The sequence below is a fragment of the Poecilia mexicana genome, unplaced genomic scaffold (assembly GCF_051168715.1).
Source record: "Poecilia mexicana isolate PSO_F unplaced genomic scaffold, ASM5116871v1 scaffold_18, whole genome shotgun sequence".
NCBI classification, from domain to species: Eukaryota; Metazoa; Chordata; class Actinopteri; order Cyprinodontiformes; family Poeciliidae; genus Poecilia; species Poecilia mexicana.
In genome coordinates, this window is record NW_028263387.1 from 22,945,440 (window position 1) to 22,968,289 (window position 22,850).

The 22,850-nt window shown below is 37.5% G+C and overlaps 2 protein-coding genes across 2 annotated transcripts; one reads left to right on the forward strand and one right to left on the reverse strand.

Annotated features, from left to right (window-relative positions):
- The first annotated feature begins 12,105 nt into the window (after nucleotides 1-12,105).
- LOC148154203 (uncharacterized) lies at nucleotides 12,106-15,352 on the forward strand. Its single transcript, XM_088015919.1, has 4 exons — nucleotides 12,106-12,213; nucleotides 12,620-12,675; nucleotides 13,125-13,472; nucleotides 14,152-15,352. Coding segments are annotated over exons 1-4 (570 nt in total). The 5' UTR covers nucleotides 12,106-12,211; the 3' UTR covers nucleotides 14,316-15,352.
- Nucleotides 15,353-15,826: 474 nt separating this feature from the next.
- Nucleotides 15,827-18,529, reverse strand: LOC106905414 (uncharacterized). The gene is made up of 5 exons (XM_088015918.1): nucleotides 18,325-18,529; nucleotides 17,687-17,731; nucleotides 17,188-17,214; nucleotides 16,701-17,075; nucleotides 15,827-16,596 (listed from the first exon to the last, which is right to left on the reverse strand). Exons 1-5 carry the CDS (start codon nucleotides 18,365-18,367, stop codon nucleotides 16,394-16,396), a joined length of 693 nt encoding a protein of 230 aa, XP_087872044.1. The 5' UTR covers nucleotides 18,368-18,529; the 3' UTR covers nucleotides 15,827-16,393.
- Nucleotides 18,530-22,850: the final 4,321 nt, after the last annotated feature.

Here is a 22,850-nt window from a genome sequence, read left to right on the forward strand (position 1 = left end):
AAGAATATCTAAATTAGTTAATTTTGGAAAAATTCTGGCTTTCTCTTCCTCTGTATCCCAGGTCCTCTCGGCGGGCCGCGTGTCCACAAGGAAAACAGGAATGCGTGTTGACGTCACAGAATTACAGAGTTTAATCAAATAGAAGAAAATACATAAAATTACAACAGAAACTGCAGAACAACAGAGACATACATTCATTTACCTGACAGACTTGGAAAGAATGAAAGAAAAAAAAGCAAAGACGTCTTTGGAGAATTGCAAGAGCAAATCTAATTTGTTACTTCTGTGTATAAAGTTTTATAGTAAAAGACGTATTCTTATCTTTAATTTATTCAAATAAGGCGTATCTTTGCTCATCCAACCAGGAGCTATCTCTGACCCTTTATCTCAGGGGTCCCCAAACTTTTTCCTGCGAGGGCCACATAGCTGTTCCTTTCTCTGGTCGGGGCCGGTCTCAGGTTTCTGGAGAAAGAAACCTTAGAAAATTCTTATCGAGGGGGGGTGCGCGCTGTTCTGTCTTTGAAACTGTCGAGCGAGGGGGGGGGGGACGACACATTCGCGCTTTTAGATAGATTTTTACCCAGAATGCCAATGGAAAAAACCGTGAGTGAAACGGTGACTGGGACTGACTGGTATATATTCCATTGAGGGAAAGTAAGTTTCACATTTGCTCAAGAACCCCCCTGGTGGTTGAAGAAAAATCCACATATAAACCAGAAAATACAATATATGAAGAAAAAAAACACTGAATGCTCTCTGGTATGAGGAGGCGGGCCAGATCCGGCATTGTTCAGGGGGCCAGACCAAACAACGTGGCAGGCTGGATCCGGCCCGCGGGCTGTAGTTTGGGGACCCCTGTTTTATCTGAAGCCAGAAACTCCTGCTGTGTTTATGGCTTTTCACAGATGAGTGTGAAAAGCTAGAACTTCCACTGTATTGTTTTCTCACAGACAAAAGGCAGTTCAAACGATCCCAGCAAACCATCTGCTGTAATGTAAAGGTCAATAGGCCACAATACATTACCACAATTAGGCCATTTGAATCAAGACATGTTAAGTTTTAAAACTAGCTTATTTGAAATGTATTTTCTTAACACTGAGTAAAAGTATTGTTGAAATTGCAGATACTTTTCTTAAAAACTCTGGGCTATTCATAATATATTTTATAAAAGTGAAATTTGTTTAATATAAAAAACCAAGTCCACTTTTATTGGTTCTGCTTAATCTTGCAATGAGTTTACTTGTGTGGCCCCCTGCAGATCAGATTAAGCTGTATGCGGCCCCTAAACCAAAATGAGTTTGAAACCCCTGGCTGACAGGAACCTTCCTCCTCCACCAAACCAGAACTGAAAACCATTCCCAGAACCTCACTCAAACCGTTAGCAGCAGCGCCTAGAGCGCTCTTCACCATCCACAACCACCAGCGGGACAAGTTCACCAAATGGCACCTGACCCCCAGGAAAGCAATACTCATCCTGTGAGACTTCAAGGTTACCCAACCCACAAATCCACACGTGCAGGTTGACCGCTACCCTGGGGTCCAGTTCAAACACATGAGCCACATACTTAAAAGAGCCAGAACCTCCAGGGAGGCAAAAGAAGATCTTTCTTTTGGGATCAATAACAAGGACTACAGAGATCAAACTACTGTACAATACAGAAACTGGTCAAGTAAAGCATGCAGATCAGGCCTGAGGACTGGAACTGAGGCCCAGGACACTTTCCCGTTCGCAGCCATCTATATGCCACTCTTCAACTTCTCAGACAGAGAAGTCTGAGAAGACGAAGAGTGCTGTTGAGGGCTGGGCGGACAGACCGTGAGCTCCGCCTGCTTTGGCACGTCTCCGACAGTCAGCAGGCTTTCCCCAGAGAGAACAGGCTTCCTGGACATATGTCTGGGTAGACAGATGGGGAAAACAAACTGCATTTTGCAATTTACATTGCCAAAGATATGACAATGTAGAGACGCGAGCACTGAACGATCTGCCAAAACGGGACCGACAGTTTAAAGCTTGGAAAAAACTTTCAGTTCCTACAAGAACAAATTGATTTTGAGCAAAGCTCAGTGTCAGCAGCTCATCAGGAATTGGAGATGTTGAAATGATTAGTAGCGTTTATTGCTGATGGTAGGTATGTGAATGGTAAATAACGTTGAAAATTCACAGTTGATTTAATGGTGCATCATGTGCTCCTTGCAGTTTGCATCAAAAGCATGTTTTTCTTTCAGATGGTGTATTGTTTTACTTGATTTTACAAATCAGTTATAAGATTCAGTTTTAAAAAATTAAAAATGTGAAAAAAAACTATATATATATATATATATATATATATATATATATATGTTTATGTTCATTTTATCGTTTGCTTAACTATGTTAAAAATATGCGGCCACTCAGACACTGGAGGAAAATGATGTCCAAGACAAATGGAAATGAGATTTGTCATTTTGTTTTAAGTATTTTTCATTTTTATTTTGTTACTGTTTGAAATTGTAGATTTGGAAGTTTTGAGATATTTTGTCATGACATCCTGGGCTTCCAGGAAGAAGCTGTGCTGGATGACATTGTCGCAGTAGGACTGTCCTCTGTACTTCGTTTCAGAAGGTTGAGATTTTACTTTTCCACTAAAAGCAAGAGCAGCTTGGATGGAGAGGAATCTGGTGGAAATAATCTACAAACAGACATGGATAGAAATGACCAACAAAGTGAACATATTATTATTCTGTCATCAGACTTGGACCTTGATCCAGATCCTTTGTCCAATGAATCAGAAGTCACATTTGGCCCAGCCTCAAAGTTTTCATTTTGTTACCGTTTGAAATTGTTCAAATTAAAGGAGAGTTCTGTGTTTTTGAATGGGCTCATTTTTAAAGTTTGGTAACATAACACAAGACGACCTCTCTAGGGTGGAAGGTAGTTCTGTGTGAAGTTGAGTTAAAGTCGCAGACTTTGTTGTGGTTTTGACAGCTGAGTTGGAAGACAAGATTTGATATATTTGTTGGTTTATATTTTTACTTGTATGTTGAGTCATGTAAATTGGGTATTGAACAAAACAATGACCTTGTAGATTTAAGCTACCTATATGACCTACGTCTCTGCAGAGTGGTCCAATACTGTACAGGTGGCGTAAGACAAATCCGGAAAGAATTTGGAGTAGAGATGGGTTTGTTCACAGTGTGAAGAGTTTTCTAAGGAAGTGCATCGCTATTATGCATAGGATTTTTTTTTATGACACCATCACGTTATAATGTGATATGCATCTTGTTAAAACGTGTATCACGTTTTAACAAGATACGTCATTCCAGGCTGTTTCAGACCACCTCTAAACGACACGTTAGAAGGCGTGTCTTCGTATTTTTGTATTTTTTGAAGGTATTTTTCTAATTACTGCTTGTGGCTTTGGTTTCTAATTATGTTGAGCGTGACCTGATACTTGATTGAATAAAATTCTGGATGATTGTGAAGTTTTAACAGCGACTGGTGTCTTTATGGTTTCACTTTTACACAAGACATTAACGGACCTGGGGAGACGAGATAACGAGCAACAATTAGAAAATATATCATTTCTCAACAAAGCATATTTCTGTTGGTTCAGCAACTGTAGGAAGCCATTTTCTTCAAGGTAAGTATTCGCTACGTTTACTGAATGGGAGTTTGTTCAAATACAGCGCTGTATTACGGCCAAAATATAAACTACTGTGAACCCAACAGTAGCCTCAGGGTAGCTATTCTAATATCTGCTACTGACATAAATAAGCCTGGAACAGTTACGAAACGTCGGTGACGTTACGACCAATGGTGTCGTTTGCCGTTCGAATGCATCGTCGTAAAATCTGCTTATTGTAAAATTAGCATAATAGCCTAAATCCGACTAACCATAAGCGACTGCGGACTTATTTTTTTATAAAGTGGCTTGAAAATTTAACGAGTCGCAGGCTGCTGTTTTTTTGGTTTTGCTTTTGAACGTAAAGTTGCTTATTTGGGCTTGGAAATTAGCAGAGATGCACATTTTCCTGACATCCAGGTGGTTTTAGTTGGGCTCCATTTGTCCACCTTTCCCAGGTGATTTGTCCCTGCTGTATCTTTATTACTGTTTAACGTTAATGAGGTCGAGCTTCACGTTGCGCCACGAGGAAACAGCCATGAACAACTAAATTATTTCACCGTCTTGAGTTGTGGAGGAGAGCGTTGATCGCAGCGCTCTGACAGCAGACGCCAGGTTGTTCAATTACCAAAAAAAAGTTGACCATGTAAAAATAGCTTTATTAAAATTTGAGAATTAAAATTGGATTGCGACTTCTCCAGACAACAGAGAAACGCATACAAAAATACAAAAATGACAGATGTTTTTTTTGTTTTTGAATTATTATGATCATTAAGCAATTTTAATTGTTAATCTCCCCTGAGACCAATTCTCACATATATATAGTAATGAACTGGTGGCTAGGAGGATTAGAGGAGATGGACTCAGGTTGCAGTGAAAATAGCGGTTTGTTGATGAATCTCAGAAAAATACAGCCGTCCAGGCAGCACAGGTGAGCAGTAAGGCAAAGAGCTGAGACAATGGCAGCTACTGGTAAGGCAGCACAGCCTGTGTTTCTAGAACTACAGAAACACAAGCAGACATCTAACACACACACACACAGGTGGGATTAAATACACACAGGAGTAATCAGAATAACGAGAATCAGGTGGAGACAGTTAAGGGCAACACAGAGACCGTTGACTAGGAACATACACTCAAAAATAAAAAATCCTTACATATACATCAGGGTTTCCCCCAGAAAACCTGCTAAGCCCAGTGGTCGGGACATGGAGAAGGTTCACTGGGGTTTTGGTAAAAGGTTAATATTAAAAAATGTTGATAAGAAAAACTCTATAGTTAAACCCATAACTATAGAGTCTTAAAATCAACAACTAAAAAACTACAACTAAATATAAACATTAATTATTTGCACCTCTGTTAAATCCAAATTAAGTCAGTGTATGAAAATGTAAATGTAAACTCCCTACATTTACCTCGTCACCTGCGCGAGGTGAAGGAGCGAAAGGCATCATCGGCATGCCGCCCCCTCTGGTGCTGCGCCCCTATACGTTGCATGCGCTGCATACCCCCTTTTTGCGCCACTGATATTGAATAGACGTCACATTCGCCACATGGCTCCATGTTAGCATATTTAGCTTAGCACGCCGAAAGTCTAAGCTTTGGAGAAAAAAATCGAACCAGTGATCATTCAGTGCAGCGCAAACGCGGTGGATTAGGATTGATTCCTACCTTTTTGAATTCTAACATGGATCCTCATCTTCACAGGGGTTGGATGTAAATGTCCATATAGCTGAGCATATATGAGCGATCCGCGCCAGGAAAACTTCAGAGATGAAGCCATGACAGTGAAAGAAGCTTCTAGCGCCTCAGCGTCTGATTTCTGCGTCCTCCCAATGCGTCAACTGTAAAGAGACGCTATGGAGAACCAAAGCAGACATCATTAAAAATAAAATCAGACATATTTGTTTGTTTTCAACAAGAAATGTATATATTTAGTTGTTTTTTTTCTTTTCCTTAAACATGCCTTTTTATCAAGAAATGTACATGTTTTGTGTTTTATTTTTCCTTATTCATGTGCTTTTGTCAAAAAATGATATGTTCTTTTGTGTTTTTCTAAGACATGCATTTTCATCAGGAAATATATATTTTGTTTTGTCTTTTTTTATTTATTGTATTCGTTTTTTATTTAGCTTAACCAATTTTGATAACTTTTTCTTCTAAATAGCTACATTTTTGCAATTTCTCATTTAAATGAGGCAGCAGCGAGCTGAGCCTCACCTGGGTTTGATGAACCTCTTGCTAACTGCACCGGCTGCCATTCTATGAGAACATGTTCCTCCTGTCTGTACGCCGCCAATGAAATGGCTAAAAAACATTTAATATAGGAATTGATTTTCTATAATTTAGCTGATCTTTGTCACCAACTGTGTGTGTAACGCGTTTCGTGTGCGATCAGAAACGGCAGAGATCAGATTCGAGGTGAGGCAGGCAGTTCTCCAGCCTCATGGCAGGGGGCGCTCATGATCCCTGACATTGTGACTCCACAGGTGGAGCCGTTTCTGGTGCGATTTTTGCGACATTAAAATACGTACATTTCTTGCAGTCTTGACGCGTCCGCCAGGTCTGGTGAGTTTTTGAAAATGTTTAAGCCTTTAAAAAGCCGCTTCATTTGGGTGGAAGAGAGAGAATAGTACAATTACAATAGACTTTCTCAGCGCTTCGCTGCCGGGGCCTAATTATTGAAAAAACTCCACAGATTTGATTAAAACAAGGCAAACGGGCAGAGTAATGCAGTTTATTCAATTCTGAAAAACATTTGGGTCAAAATCTTGGCAATCAACAGAAAAATGTTTATCAGGGATGGAGGTTTCTGCTCTGCAATCAAAATGGAGGTTTCTTCCTTCCATGTCCACAGAGCTCAGGACTATGACGATGACTGTGCTGCTTTTCAGGAAGGAAGAAAATGTTTTGGGGACTCAGAAGAAGCAGAATATGATGGGGGATGTAAAGTTCATCCACAGTGAATTTAACGTTCCTCACATCGTTGTAAGGAATATTTTTTCAGCTGATTTTACGGAGCAGGAAAACAAGTTGGTCTAGGGAAGTTCCCACACTGCAAGTACAACATATCAGCAGGAAAACTATTAAAAATAATAGATTAGATTTAGGCTTTACTGTGAACAAAACGGCTTTTCTGCCATCTACTGAATAAGTTTTCCATCATTTCCAAATTTTCCCTGATGTCTCATTTTTTAACTTCATTTTGCACTTGGATTCAGCTCTTAGCAAGCAAACCTACTTTTCATTTTTATCTTGATTTTTAGTTTGCTTTGCTTTGAATAACTCATTTCTTTCCTGTTGTTGTTTTTTTGTCATTATTTTGTTTCATCTCTGTAATACACATGTGTCAAACTCAAGGCCCGCGGGCCACATGTGGCCCGCCATGTCATTTTATGTGGCCCCCGCAGCATTTTATAGGCCGACATTGACTTACAATAGGTTTTGAGCACGAATTGACTACAAACTACATCTCCCACAATGCATTCCGATTGTTACCAGCCAACATTACGGCTTCTCGCCACTAGAGAGCAGCAGAGTCACCTCAAGCTGCTTATTGATTTTCCCAGCGAATAAAACTGAGACTTCGACAAGCTAACATCAAAACGTCCAAGAAAAGAAAAATCGATTTACAAGTAAGACTGTGAATGAAGATGTGTGTGAGTTGGTGTCAGGGCGGCAGGTGGCGCTAGACGTTAGCTTGACCGACAACATAAAAAAAATCGATCCTGTACTATTTTATCCATGAAATTATAATCATATTAAAATCGGCTATTTCGTCGCATTTTATGCGGTTTAGTTAATATTCACCGTGAATCCAGATCCCATTACAGATTAAGCAGATAAATGCATCTAAATTTTTCTCGTAGTGACAAAAACCACCCCAATAACTTTTAATAAATTAAATTAAGCGACTTCACTTAAATTAGCATCACTTCACCCGCTGGTGTCTGAACGCACTTCCTCCTGGTTCCCATCTGCAGAAAAATCTGCACTAATTCATCAGTCAGTTGGATCTGCCTGATCCAAACAGATCAACTGAACTCTGTGAGTGTTTTACCCTGCGCGGTCCGGTGTGCGCTTTTACCAGGATTTATTTATTTATTTATTTATTTATTTATTTATTTTGCGTGGTTTTGCTTCTCTGAAACGGACAGATGTTACGTCTGCAGCTCCTCCAGAGCGCCGCTCTCCTGGTAACATGCACCAAGAAGGCTCCATTTGTTAAATCCGCTGGATGAGTTTTTTCCACTGGTTTCTAAGTCTTTGCAGCAGCGGAGCCACGTCCGCAGTGGTTGAGCAGCGGACTGCGCATGTTACAGTCTAATTAACTTTTGCATCGTCATTTATTTCCTCCAGATAAACTACCGGCTCCTCAAATGGATTAACACAACATTGCATTCTTTTTAGTTTTCTCTGGTCTGTAATGGAGACTTGAATTTAACACGCCATTTCAACCAAAGGTTTGCAATGCGCTTCCTAACCATTTTTTAATTTGTAAGTATTGATTTTATTTTTTAGCCAAGCCTCTGTCTCTGCTAATGACATCTTCAATACATTTTTTGATCCCAGGCTTAGTTTATGGACTGAACAGACAGAAACAGTTACCATTATACATTTTGAACTGTTGATTAGGGTTAGGATTAGGGTAGGGTTAGGGGTTTTTTATTGTAAAATGTTGATTTTATTTTTGAACCATTTTTTTATTTTAAAGTGATTTTATTTTTGAACAATTTTTTTATTGTAAAGTGTTGATTTTATTTTTGAACCATTTTTTTAATTGTAAAGTGTTGATGTTATTTTTGAACCCTTATTTGTTTTGAAGTGTTGATTTTATTTTTGAACCCTTATTTATTGTAAAGTGTTGATTTTATTTTTGAACCATTTTTTTAATTGTAAAGTGTTGATGTTATTTTTGAACCCTTATTTGTTTTGAAGTGTTGATTGTATTTATGAACCCTTATTTATTTTGAAGTGTTGATTGTCTGAAAGCCCTTACACATGAATTGCCCCATACGGGGTTTGAACCGATGACCTCAGCATTACCAGCACTGTGCTCTAACCTGCTGAGCTAACTCACCTACCTTACAAACTGTTGAGTTTCCATGGATTTAAGAACTTACATGATCTTACCACAATGGAGATTTGATAAAAGTGCTTATATTCTAATGTTTTTCAAAACAACATACATAATATTTTATTTTCCAGAGATTTTGTATTTTGAAGTGTTGATTTTATTTCACAGATATTTTTTAATTTAATGTGTTAATTTTATTTTTGAACCATCTTTTATTTGTAAGTATTGATTTTATTTCATAGCCATTTAGCCAAGTCTCTGTAGAACCATTTGTCTCTGCTAATGACATCTTCAATACAATTGTTTGATCCCAGGCTTAGTTTATGGACTGTAATGTTAAATTAGGCACAAGTATAAGTCTGACAGTTTGTTCACCAAGTTACTGTGCTCTCTGAGAGGATCTGTGGTACTTGACATTGTTCCATGCTCGTTATTAGTCTCTAACAAAATGTGGATCATCTACCAGGAACACTGCAAGGAGCATTAGTTTATGTAGTGTAGTGGTTATCACGTTTGCTTTACATGCAAAAGGTCTCTGGTTCGAAACCAGACAGAAACAGATTTTGCATGTTCTATTCATCACAGGTGTTTACTAAAGGTCAACAAGGCTCTGTGGTGTCATGGTCTGTACTCTGAATCCAGGCATCTGAGTACAAGCCTCAGTTGAAATTTTCATGCATTGGATCTCACATCACCAACTTTGGAACCTCAAACTGAAACAAAGCAGAGAAGTTCAGTTCCTGTAGTGTAGTGGTTATCATGTTTGCTTTACACACAAAAGGTCTCTGGTTCAAAACCAGACAGAAACAGTTTTTGTAGGTTATGCATCTCTTGGGGTGCAGTGAGACGACAAGAGCCTTCCTCTTCCGTGATGGTTCATTTGCCAATCGACTTCAATGTAGGCTTCTTTGAAATCGAAGCTACTTTACTTCAATTACCAATTGGCAGTTCTATGGCGTAATGCACATGTCAAACTCAAGGCCCGCGGGCCACATGTGGCCCCCCAGCATTTTATAGGCCAATAATTGACTTAAAATGGGTTTTGAGCACGAATTGACTACAAACTACATTTCAACCAAAGGTTTGTAATGCTCTTCCTAACCAGACGCTCCAAAGCGTCCGGTCCATAACTCTTCAACACGCCGTCAGCTCCCGGTCAGAAAGACCCATTTAGTTCAGAGATGATATTCAGAAAGGATTTTTTTAATTAATTGATTTCAGTTGCCTCTGAGACTAAATCTATGCGTAAAGTCTATAATGTCTGCCCATGTGACTTGTTTTTATTATTTGTTTGCTCACCTTTAAACACTGATTTAAATATTGTAATTTTTAAACTGAGCAGTAATTTTACATCCATGGAAACTCAAATGTAATATTTAAAACTTCAATACATAAAATCAGTTATTTAACAATATGAGGTGTTTAATTTATTTTTAACATTGTATTTTTATACATTTATGCTCGGGGTGCCCAAGTCTAGTTTTCCAGAGCTACTATCTGCAGCTTCAGATGGTTCCTTCTCTAACACTGGACCATTGACTCATTATAAGCCTCTACAGAACTGAATGAGGGAAGTCAACCTTTTGTCTGGTGTATTTTAGCAGGGATGCCCTCCTGATCTGTACCGTCAATGTGGCCCGTTGAGGGGGGCCAATATGCTGAAGTGGCCCTCGGTGAAACTGAGTTTGACACCCCTGCTGTAATATGACGATAAAATGCAGGTCGAGGCAACATTGTTATGATGATAAATAATTTAATCAACATGGTAAATTAGAAAGTGCAGACATGATCTGGACTAGAGAAGATACATTATCAAAAGGTGGAAAGATAAAAGAAATTCAATAAGCTATTTAATAACATAAATAAATCTTAAAAAACCAACAAGTTTTGCATTTATAAGAACTTTACTATTGCTGAATTGTGTTGAGGTCCATCAGTGATTGTTTTCCTCTATGTTTCCAGCGAAGGGCATCATTCCTGCTTATCTGCCCCATAAAACAATCAGACCTGCTAATTTCCCCTCCAGTGTTTGGGGCTGTTGTCATGGCGACCCAACCAAAACACTGATCTCTGACGGACAGGAGAGCATAAGCTTGTTTTGAAGTTTAGATGAGCATGATGAAACATTTACACACCAACAGAGTGAATCATCTTCAAGTCTTTCAGTCTTGAACGAGCTGCGACATGTTTTCTGCTGTGAGCAGCCTGGAGGAAACAGGAAGCTCATTTACTGTGACGTCACTCTGTTGACAAAAATCATCTCGATTCCAATTTTCTGAACCAAATGGAGACTCCTTTTACATTTATTTAAAACTAGAATAAAACATTTTTAAGATAAAAAGCCTTTATGAGCTTTTATGCCTCATCTGTCCACGTTAGCCTAAGCTACAGTCTTACCTTATCTTGGAGTTTTGAATTTAATTTTCATGAATCTCTTGCTTTTTTCACATATGATGAACTTTCAAACTTCTCAATATTTTTGTATTGTTTGTTGAGAGGAATCCACACCATTTATTAGTTGTTGGTTTTTGATTTGTTTTAAATTCAGACTTACATGCACCCCTACGTCTTATTTTCTCTTCTTGTTAGTTTTTATATTTCATGTGGGACTGAGGCTCATTTTGTGTGAAATTAATTATTTCTGTGTTGATTTGGATCACGACTCTTCTGAAAATGTTTTCTGGCTGCAGCCGCTCAACGTCTCTCAAAGTATTTTAAATGTTTCACAGAATCGCCACTATTTCTCCACATACTTCTTGATTTTGCTTTGCACTCGAGTCACATGAACAAATAAAATCACTGATCCAGTTACAGCTCACCTGTGATTTTTCTCATAAATTAGGAAATTGTGGTTGAGAAGTGCAGCTCTGTGTAACGGATCAAGATAAAACCTGCATTTATTGACTCATAATATTAGTGAACAGTCCTTTGTTATCATAACTGTGAGCTTTTCTCAAAGTGAAAGTTGTTGCCCTGCTGTAAAAACCTTTCATATCTTCACTGGTTCTTCCTGTAACTGGGTTGAACCTGCACGTGTACTTCCTGATGACTTGTCACAGGTCTCAGTTTATTTACTTCACTCACTGTTCCTATGGAAACACTGTTTCAAAAGTCATTTTCAGGGGTGGTTGAACGCTTTCCTACTTAATAATTTCATATATTTACATTATTGATCCTGTAGAATTTCAATATTTAGGCCTCGTTTCTTTAGGCTGTTGTTAGTGAGTGATTTTCTACACATTTTTAGGCAAATGTAATGATTTTTTATTATTATTTCTGTTGCCTATGAGACCAGCTGTGTTTACTACCACTGTAGCGTAAACAGAAACGTCAGAGGGAGCAGTTCTGTGACGTAACACTTAAAAACTCCCCGTTTGAAGCCGTGAAAACAAACATATCTGTGGGTAAAGAGTATTTGCAGCTGGAGCAGCTGAGAGTAACACAAGCTGTAAAACTGAGAGTTTTAAACTTCACAAGCAGAGTGAAGCATTCTGGGAGATATTGATTCAGGAGAGCCAGCAGTCTGGTTATTATGTGAGTATTTATGATATAACAGAACTGAGACAGAAATGACAGAAAACAGGGGCTGTGAATTGTTTCATTTTATGTAGTCTGTATTTCACCAGATTAAACTGTTATTGTTGAGATTAAAAATCTAATTTATAAGTAAATTTTGGGTTAAAAAGACGGCAGAAAAATAAACACAGATGACATGACATTTAAATAATTTGAGTAGTGAAACGACTTCGCAGAGCTTTGAATAAACAATCAGTGCAGCAGGTTGTTCAGGTTTTACTGTGCAGCAGTCAGATGGCTGAATGCCTGCAGGTGTAACTGTTGTTCTAACAGATAATCAGGAATTTAAATCTCTTTAGCTCCTAATAGCTTTTTGCACTTGAATCCACCTTCATCTGCATTAATGATCTTCTGTTTTCCGAAGGAGGAAGATGATCTGCAGGATCCTGCTGCTCACTGCCATGACCTCATCCATCTGTGGTGAGTCAACATGTTAAAATGAAAGCTAGCAGAAAAGATCCTGCACAGCCTGCACCAACAAAAACTTTCTTTATTTGGAAATAAGTGAAGGAATTATAGAGCTGCAGGGACAGCAGAGGTTATTAATATGCATTAAAAACTTGTTCAGTTTGTGCTGACAGGTTGTAAACAACTTCCTTATTGTCAGACAGGAATGACTAAACTAGGTAAAAATGCTGAAGGTTGAGTCCCGACATGTCTGGATCAGCAGATCAGATTGTAAAAAAAAAAAAATACTTAAGACATGTGTGAAATCTGTCCCATATTTTCATTAGGCCACTTGTAGATCAATCAGAAGTTTTTTTTGTAGTTTGCAAGTGTAGACAAAGAAAAGCTTCCATAAATATTTTAAAATTGATGCCAGAGAAGATTTATTTTAATTGTTTTGTTGTTTCCCTCCTTGGTTTCAGGCTCAGTGTTGAGTCACAGCGATGGTCTGCTTTACCAGGCGGAGGAACGTGATGACGTCACCATCGAGTGGCGCTTTGCCCTCAGGCCTGGCTTTAGAGTCTCCTCCCTTAAGATCCACTGTGTCCAGTTACCTGAGCTGAAGGTGTTTTATCATCTGGACAGCAGCGTCGTCGAAGCTCAACACCAGCAGTTCGCTGGTCGGGTTCGGTGCGATGAAGAAGCGCTGGCGGCGGGCCGGGTCAGACTTCACCTGGCCGCCGTCAGGGCCGAGGACTCGGCCAGGTATCTCTGCAGAATGGCCACAGGATGCGGCAGGAAGGTCAAGGAGTTCACGCTCAACGTCACTCGTAAGTTTCTACTCAACTAAAATATATTTTATCTTTGGTAGACAAAGATTGTCCAAACCTTTGTCTTAAAAATAAGAAAATAATTCACAGAAATTTGTTTCCTGTTATTATGTGAGCAATGCTCCTTGGGGATTGAAGGGAACTTAATTTTTGCTCTTTAAATTCCTTTAATGTCCTTTATTTTCCATAAATACTTTTCTAAATGCAGCATTTTCATAGGTACAGAGTTAGACAGTAACTAGTTACATTTATTCAATAACATTTATATTTGAGTGACTTTAAAAAAAAAAAAGCTTTTAGGAATATTTTTACTATGCTGTACTTTTTACTTTTACTTCAGGAACTTTATTATTTAGTATTTCTACTCTTATTTAAGTAAAATTTCTGGATTTTCTTCCCACTGAATAAAGAACAAACATGTTTTAACCAAAGATTCACCAGACACAGACACTCCTGCAGTTTTTGTTAAAGTTTCATAAGTTTTATATTAAAATAAACTAATTTGAATAAATTTTCTTTTCCTGATTTTGGTACTTGTATAAATTATTGTTATTTCGGCCTTAAAATACCAAAATTCCCTTTTAGCTTCATATTTTTGTCTGTCTGATGATGTAATTCTTAAACGTGAAATGATTGATAATTTGATCAGTACTTGATTGGCTTATTTTTATTTTTCCAGCCCAAGTTGAGCCCAGAGTGACATCAGAACAACCAGAACCAGCGACCCGAGGCAGAACGGGTCTTTGTGTCGGACTGGGACTCTTCACCGCGGCTTCAGCTTCAGCTTTCCTGGCTTCCTGTGCTTCTCTCATCAAGCATCACAGCCCAGGATGCCTGAAGTGAAGAGACTGCAGAACCAGGCCACAGCCGGCTGCGTTCAGGTTGCATTACTGCCCTCTGCTGGTTTGAAGAGAGAATGCATGAAACCAGAAAGAGGAAGAGGTGATGAAGTTCACTGGGTTTTGTTACAGAGTCGATCAATTACTGGTCAAACTGTTGGTGGTTTGAGGTAAATCAGACAAAACAGGGAGTTTACAGCCTGAGAGGCTCATGACTTTATCTTTACATGTTTTTGTCTTTTAAAGTGGATTATTTGTACAAGTTTAAAGATGTTTACGTCTACAGAGAAAACATGAGTTACTTTTAGTCGTTAAAAATTCAGGAATTTAAACCTTGTTGTTAGTTATACCAACTGGTCCCGAGGATTTTAATGACTTTTGTTATAAAATGTTTTAATGTCTACAGTTTGTACCATATTTTGTTGTTTTGTATTCTATTGGTATAAATTATCATAGTTTTTGTCATAAGTCAAACACTGACAACATTCACATTTCAGCAGATACAACAATCAAATATTATTATTATTATTATTATTTTTTTTTTTTTTTAATTTAATTTTTTTTTTACAGATTTTTAAATCCAAGCTGTTGAAAAACACATTTCTACGTTTCTACTGGAGATTTTATTTTAGGAATAATCTGGTTGCACTGACAATAAAATCATGTTTGTGGAAAACAGGATGTCATTCAGTGACATGCTGTTTGAAGACTGAACTTTGTGATTTAAGATTTTTGTTTTAGGGATGACAGGTGGATTAAATCTCAGGTCAGAACCTTTTGGTTTATAATGTCTGACATGGTTCTTTTGGTTTTTAGTTTTCTCCTAAACCAGGTTAACAGGAAACATGATCTGTAATGTCTAGTTTAGCTCAGTTTTGCATGGACTGTATAGAAATGCAGCTGAGCAAAGTTTTAGATTTTTTGTTGTTGGTTTTTTTGCAACTAAAGTAGAACAAGTTAGAAGCAACAGCTTTGCTTGTTTCCTAGTGAAAAATATTATGGTGGATTTTGTAAATAATTAAAGAACTTTACTTTTTGGGAGTTACTGGTGCGATTTGATTTCTTTTCTTTTCTCCTGATTAAAATATGTTAACATCTACTACAAAATAATGGTAGTGGTTTGTATAAAAATATTTCATTCTAATATTTGTGCGTTTTATATGAGACTGTAAGGAAAACACACCACTATGTAAATCTGACACTGAGTGACCTTTCAACATTTGAGCATTAATTCTCAAAATGTCTGCACATTGTTTCATTTTCAGTTAAATCAGTTGTTCCTGTTCCGTCGCTCAGTGAAAATCTGATACGTTGTCATTACAAAGCAAATTCTGCGGGAACAGAAAATAGATATAAATCATGGGAATTTTCCAGTTTGTTTTTGTGTTTTGTTGATTTTTTACAGTGAATCTTGTGACACCAACCTCAGCTGAATCAGTATTAATGCTGATTGATCTGATTGGATGTAAAAGAATATTTGCCATCATGAACTTCAAACAAAACTTTCACATACCGTTATATTATAAAAGCTTCCTGTTGTGCAGTTTATTCATATTCTGCAGTTTATTCACATCTTATAAGTTTATTTTAATGAAAATACACAAAGGAGCAAAAATTTCTAAACAGAAACAGCCTTAAACTTTATAAATCACTGAAAACATTTTAGTGCATTTAAAATATAAATTTCTCTGATTTTTAAAAATCTAAACTAAACAAAAATGTTTTAATGGTTTTTGGCAGTTTTACTTTCATTCTTCTAAATGACTCCATTGTTATTCTCAGTTCAGCTGATTTAACCACAAACCAGGAAGTCACTTGAGTTTCTAAACAACCATGGGGAACTGGTTCATGTGTCAAACTCTTATGAGGTAATCAGTTTTCTTTTTTAGAACAAAAAACAGGATATTTTAATATACTATAAAGTGCTTTTAAAGTTTATTGAAATATAAATCATTGTACCTTTACTCTTTTTAAGCTATATTATTTCCAACCACATTAAACATGATTATAAATTGAACCTGGTTGCCAAATTAATGCATATAATTAATACATATTAAGCCCACAAAAAACATTAGAAGGAACTTAAGACAGCACAAAACAAGAAGACTCAGCTTGTCTACGTAGAGGTTGTCGTTCAGAGTTAGTTTTCTTTCTGTAAATAATGTAACAAATAATCAGAATAGTCACTGCTGCTGCTGCTGCTGCTGCCACAAAAGGTAATCCTGTCCTTCCCCGATCCTCTGATGAAGGGCTGTCAGTTGCTGGGAGTTCAGATGGATGAGAGTCTGGTGAAGGACAGGAGGAAAGAAACTTTTATTGTCCAAAATTCAAACAGAAAACTGTTCTAACTATGAAGTATAAATTTACTGACTTATCAAAGCTCACTTACCGGCAACATTGAGGTTACATGTGTCTGATCCAAAGCAATGACCAATCCTCAGTTTACAGATATAAACTCCAGAGTCCTCCACCTTGAGTCTGGACACATGGAGTCTGATCCGTCCTTTTCTGAGGACGTCTTTGTCAAACACAACTTGTCCTGAAAACTGTTCATCCTGAGACTCTGAGACTTTATCATCTTCAAATTCAATATACTCGTATAAAATTTTATAGTAGTGCATTGTACCATCTTTCGACCAATCACAAGAAACAATCCACAATTTGTCTGAGCACTGTATTTTGGGGATGAAGGTGAACTCCAGTGTGATGTTGTGGTTCTTCTCAGCCCAATATGACTTCTGTGTCACATTTACTTCAATTGGCACTAATGATGGAGGTAAAAGTTACAGTCATAAACACAGAACAACAAGCAATTATATCAAACCTTTGTTGTTACAATTAACTTTGATTTTATAACCTCTAAATATTCTACTCACATATAGTCTTAACTCCTCTGTGTGGTGCTGAAGAGACAAAGAGAGAAAGTGAGGAGATAAAACTGTGTCTAAACCATAGTTCTGTTCTCTGTGGCTGATTTTCCAGTGACGGCCATAATCACACATAAAGATGCCGTCATGATTTGAGGGTGACTGTGGTGAGGATGGAGGCAGCAGGACCAGGTTATGGTGAAAATGATGGTTTTAATGAAGAGTTCAGAAAAACAGGCAGCACAGGTGAACAATGAGACAAGGAAACACAGACACTGGTAAATGACAACAAAGGCATTAACCCTGGACAAGGATCCGACCGGGAGTTTTGGACACAGATGAGGTTAAATAAACAGGGCGGTAATCAGGGGAAACAAGCTGGGGGCAACGGAGGGAAAGACACGACAACACAGAACTAATTAACAGAGAAAATCAAATCCTCACAGATACCCAATACAGTTTAAAACATTTATTTTATAACATTGATTAAATGAAAGTGAAAACTGACCACAGAGATGTGAAGAGAGCATGATGAAAGCCATAACCCTTATCCCTATGAACATAAAAACAATCAGTGTTTTCAACTCTGTGATTTCAAAGCTCTTTCCAATGACACTGCTAAATATTCAATACAGTTTAGTTAGTAACAGCTGTTTTTCATCAATACTTTAATGAAAAATGGTTTTTGATCATGCACAATTTAATTTCTTTAAGATATAATCCATTGATCAAGGTAAAATAAATATTTAAGCAATTTCTTTCACTAAATGGAAAGAAAATCCCTTGAATTTTCAGAGAAAGCATTAATTGGTCATTTCATATTCAAACTGAATTCAGAGTTTTTGTAATAAAGACAAGTGAGCGATTCCTTTAGCCTGAACTTTCTACTAATCAAGCCAGTAAGTGTACAAGTTATCAATGTATGGCTGTGTAGGTATTAATGACACACTGAAGTGTATTTTATCTAAGGTTTTCACTGATAACAGTAAATATCCACGGATAAAAATCAGTGAACAAATATGTTCGATACGAGTCTCTATGGCACCATAATGTGGTTCAGCATTGAACTGAGGTAGAACATTTTCTAAAACAAGTAGATGGATAAGCTGGATATCAAGAACTTTGACAGAATATCTTAATACTTACATTTCCAGAAACAGAAAACTTGTTCTTTTGTCCAAGCCATCATTACAGGGATAAAAAAAAGTCTATAACCAAAAACAGAAAACCTGACAGGACACAATGTCTCTCTCTTTGATCCTATAACAGCAACTGATTGTTAAAAGTGTTTGCATCAGCGCCTAAATATAAGATATCATGTGTTTGGTCTTGTGATCGGGTTGATTTGGTTTTCAGACACAGCTACAGTTTCACTTTCATGTTCCTCAAAAAAAAAGAAAGAAAACAATTAGCTGGACTGATGTGTCACTGATCTGATCTGTCTAATGCATTTAGATGCTTCAAAACCCAAAAATCATTTCAGCAAACAAATAATCTGCCATATTAATCAAGTGTTTTCATCTGTTAATTCTAAGTTACAAAGTGATGCTTCATTATAACATTTTATGGGGTTTTTTTCTACATGACTTATTTGATAATATGTTCAGAATAACAATTCCAACATTTGAATAAATGATCTCTGTGAATCCCGTCAAGTTTCTCAGGGGATCAGAGATTCATGCAGCTTAAGAAGAAGGTATAAAACTCTAATAGAGGCTAAATTCATAGAAAACCTGAGAAACATGCCAGATTGTAGCGATTGCAGATTGTAGTTACAGATCATGTCTGAGTGAAATAAAGGCTTTTAAGACAGATGTCAATTAGAAAAGCAGAGAAGTTACTTAATTATTACAACCTGGTTTCCAGTCCTAATGGCCTGTCATTGTGTAAAAACATCTATTCCTATTTGTTTCCTTCTTAATTTGAAATAAAAAATTAATTCTTCTCACTTTTCATCAGTTTATCTATGAACAACACTGTGATATTTTTGAAGACAGTATTTATAAACGTTTTTGGTTTGGTTAAGGAGCCGTCAGAATGAAAATAGAATGAAAAACGACTTAAACAGAATGTTCCAGATCAGGACCTAGGACATTAGGTCCAGATCAGGACATTAGGTCCTGGAGCCTATGCCAGCTCCATCATTACTCATAGATAATTACTGAACTCTGCTGACATTACCTGGCTTTGGATAATGAAACAAACCCAGCAGAATCTGCTCCTTCTGAGCAAACTAACCCAAAGATCACTGGCTACCTCCATGATCACAATATTTTAGAGTTGTAGTGGGTCTGAATCTGGGTTTACTGGCTCTCAGTTTGGTTCTCCTGCTGCATAATGGCACCTGGATCCAGGGGCACTGCCAGCAATCTTGGGCCCCCGAAAAAAATATTTTATTGGGCCCCCCCTCACACAGCTACTGTTACAATTTCTTGAGTCTATCTGACTCATCAAAAGCGTCACAATTTCAAAAGCTTACAACTGCATTGCTTTCTTTGGTCCAATACTGATAACTAGTACAATATTTACTGCTCATGAATTTTAGATGCAGAGGTAAAAATTCAGTCTGCATACAGTATGCAAATAGGTTACTTCAATTTTTTCTATTAGTTTTAGATACTGAAATATCTCTCCCCACTAGCAACAGTCACAGACAATGTGCAAAATACACATAAAGCAATCCAGACTTCTCAAAAATGCTATGTAGTTGCATTTTATTCGAGCTGCAGTACATAACTTTAATAAAAAATATGTTCTCTCCATATTTGTTAAAGTTGCCATGATGTCGTAACAGTTTGTTATGAGACAGATAATCTGTGAAAACAATTAATCTCCTCCATCTCCTTCCTGAACCACTATTGCTAGCTAAAGTAATGCACGGGTCTGACCAAAACAACCTATCAGAACTAGTAGGACACTCTTAGCACTGTCAATTAGCCTCATTCACTCACTGCTAAATGTGCTAATGGGGGAGAAACAACTTGTGATTACAGGAAAATCGTTCTGCCGTCATTTTTAGCTATGCTTACTAGACTAAGCATTCAAAACAGGCTATGCTAGCTGCAGCATAGCACAGAGCAAGAGGAGGAAGGATGAGCAGCATCACATGAGATTGTGATTGACAGCACTAAAACTCTCCTGCCTCTCCTCCCAGTGCTCTCTAGTTGTTTTTAGAGAGCACTGGGAGAAGGCAGAGGAAATAGATTTTTCACAGATTACCTCTCATACCATACTGTCACAACATAATGACAGTTTTAAAAAATATGTGGAAAAAAATATTTTTTATAAAAGTTATATACTGCAGTTTTAATTTCACTCAGGGGAGGATGGATCAGGAGGGACGTGGGTTAGAGCTGCTGCTGACTAACTCATCTGTTGTTAAGTGGCAAAAGGTACAAGTTAAATGTATGAATATCTTTGTAAGTTTTTTCCTTAATTCATTAAATGCTAATGAAATGGAGGCAAACAGTAGTAGCTAAGCTAACTATGCTAAATGGTTGATAATCTCACACAGTCTACTCAACTCTCATAGAGAAAAACTGGGTTACAAATTGACACTCTTGCCTTTTTCTCTCTCTCCCTCCCTCTATTTTTTGTTTGTTTTTTGAAAACCTGATTTTATAACTTTTCTTAGCAGCATAGTAACTGCCACAGTCATTTCTGTCTTCCACTGCCTGCTGCTAACAGCATCACTCTGAAGCTCCGACCAGGAACGAACCATTTAACACAATAGGGGGTTCAGGGCAAATATGGATGTGTGTTTTTTGATCTGGGAGTGGAAACATTAATTTTTACTGCTAAAAACAATCTTTGAAAATACAATATAATAAATTTTTTTATTTTATTTCTATGAACAAAAAATAAATAAATTGTGGAGGGCCCCCTGTTGGTCAGGGCCCTTAGAATTGTCATCACTTTCCCCCATACCGCACCCCTGGTTGTGAATAATTACTTATTTACTTTATTGATTGTTGCTGATTCTTGGGTTTCATTTGCATGGAAACAGTGTATTCTCAAACAGATTGTGTATAGATATTGGCTTTCTAAACTTTTATGTAAGAGAACAAAACTGAGCACCATCTAGTAATTTTGCTGTGGCGACATTTCAATTAAAAAATGAAAAGAACAATATGTGCATTTATATGTATGCAGACTAATATTTGTTGTTCAAGGCAGGTTCTGGTAGTGCAAATATGCAGTAGAGAAACTGATACTCAGGATGTGAGGTGAACATGGAGTTCACCAGACAGCCTGAGGGAACAAACTGTCTCTGGGTTTTTGCAAACAACACTTCATTATCCGAACAGTGTAAACAACCAGTACATTTATAAAACATAGCAAGAAATATTTTAGGAATTAAAAATTAAAAGCTCCAATCAGTTCCTGTTTGCTCTTCCATGTGTGCATGAAGGAAACATCTATATAATTTTAGAATAATGTACGATCTTCCTTTAGAAAAGGTGGGATGATCCTGCAGGGTAAAAATTTACTGCTGTAAATATTTAGGGAAAGGCACAAAACTTTAACAACTGATATTGAATTAATTAGAAAAAGAGAAAAAAAACAGAATTGTCAAGTGAAAATGATCAGATTAAAATAGATTTTAATCTGGAGAGACACAGATGGAGAAAAAGCAACAGTTGGAAAGTTTTATTTGACTTGAGGTTCTTTGGCGCCAGCAGAAGACGTGGATGCCGAGAATTGCCGTGAGCTCAGGGAGGGGCTCAGGTGGCCTTTAGCCCCGGGGCAAAGGCACCGATGGTGGAGGGAAGCCTGCTGGAAGGATGAGGGTGGAGACGGGGAGGAGGTGGGCCAAAGCACAGCTGGGAAGCAGGTGGATCCATGGAGGTTTGGCTTTAAGAAGGGGTTCTTGAGTCATGATTGGCTGAATTCTAGTGACAGCTTGCTGCTGATTGGATGAGGCGAAGGCGTGACACACTGTTGATGCAGGTAGGAGGACAGAGTCGCCCAGCTTGAATTTACGCCTAATCTTCATTTCAATTTATGAGTATTAATTTATTTTTTATGTAACAAGTTCTAGTCCAAACAATGAAACAAATACATTTTATACCTGGATTAAAAGAGAAGTCATGGAAACAAGTCAGTAGCTGGAAGCAGATCATTACGTACCATTCACTGGAAAGACCAAAAGATTATATGTGTCAATCATAATAATAATAAATCTGACACAGTCTTTGCACACTTAACTAAACTTGGCATGCTGTGCTATTAATGATTATTAGTAGCATTTGTGAAATAAGCTAAAGTTTTAGGATTATTAATGCTGACTCTTCCACTTATTCTTCCCATTTTGTTGAAAACTGTCCAAATTCTGCTGCTGTTTTTAATCCAACTTTTACCTGATTGTTGTGTCTTAAATGAGTCACCTATGTGTTAAACCCGTTGGTTCAGAGGTCACCAGCTTGCAGCTCAGATACAGCAGGCCATGAACAAGACATTTTCTGATTCATAATTAGATAAAACTATATTTTGCTAAGCAGGAAGTGTCATTTTTATGCATATAGTTGTGCTGATCTGGAAGCAGACATAAACCAGGAGAACTGAGAGCAGCAAATCACAGAATGAACACAACGTGTTACAGTGAACCACACATTCATGGCATGTTTGTATTTCTGTCATTAAGACATCGTTTTGACTTATATTCATTAATA

Coding starts and splice junctions, on each gene's coding strand:
- LOC148154203 (XM_088015919.1), top strand. Junction 12,676..13,124: donor CATGACCTCATCCATCTGTG/GTGAGTCAACAT, acceptor CCTTGGTTTCAG/GCTCAGTGTTGAGTCACAGC. Junction 13,473..14,151: donor GTTCACGCTCAACGTCACTC/GTAAGTTTCTAC, acceptor TTATTTTTCCAG/CCCAAGTTGAGCCCAGAGTG.
- LOC106905414 (XM_088015918.1), bottom strand. CDS start 18,367: ATGATGGCTTGGACAAAAGAACAAGTTTTCTGTTTCTGGAAAT. Junction 17,076..17,187: donor CAGAGGAGTTAAGACTATAT/GTGAGTAGAATA, acceptor CTCCATCATTAG/TGCCAATTGAAGTAAATGTG. Junction 16,597..16,700: donor ATGTAACCTCAATGTTGCCG/GTAAGTGAGCTT, acceptor GTCCTTCACCAG/ACTCTCATCCATCTGAACTC.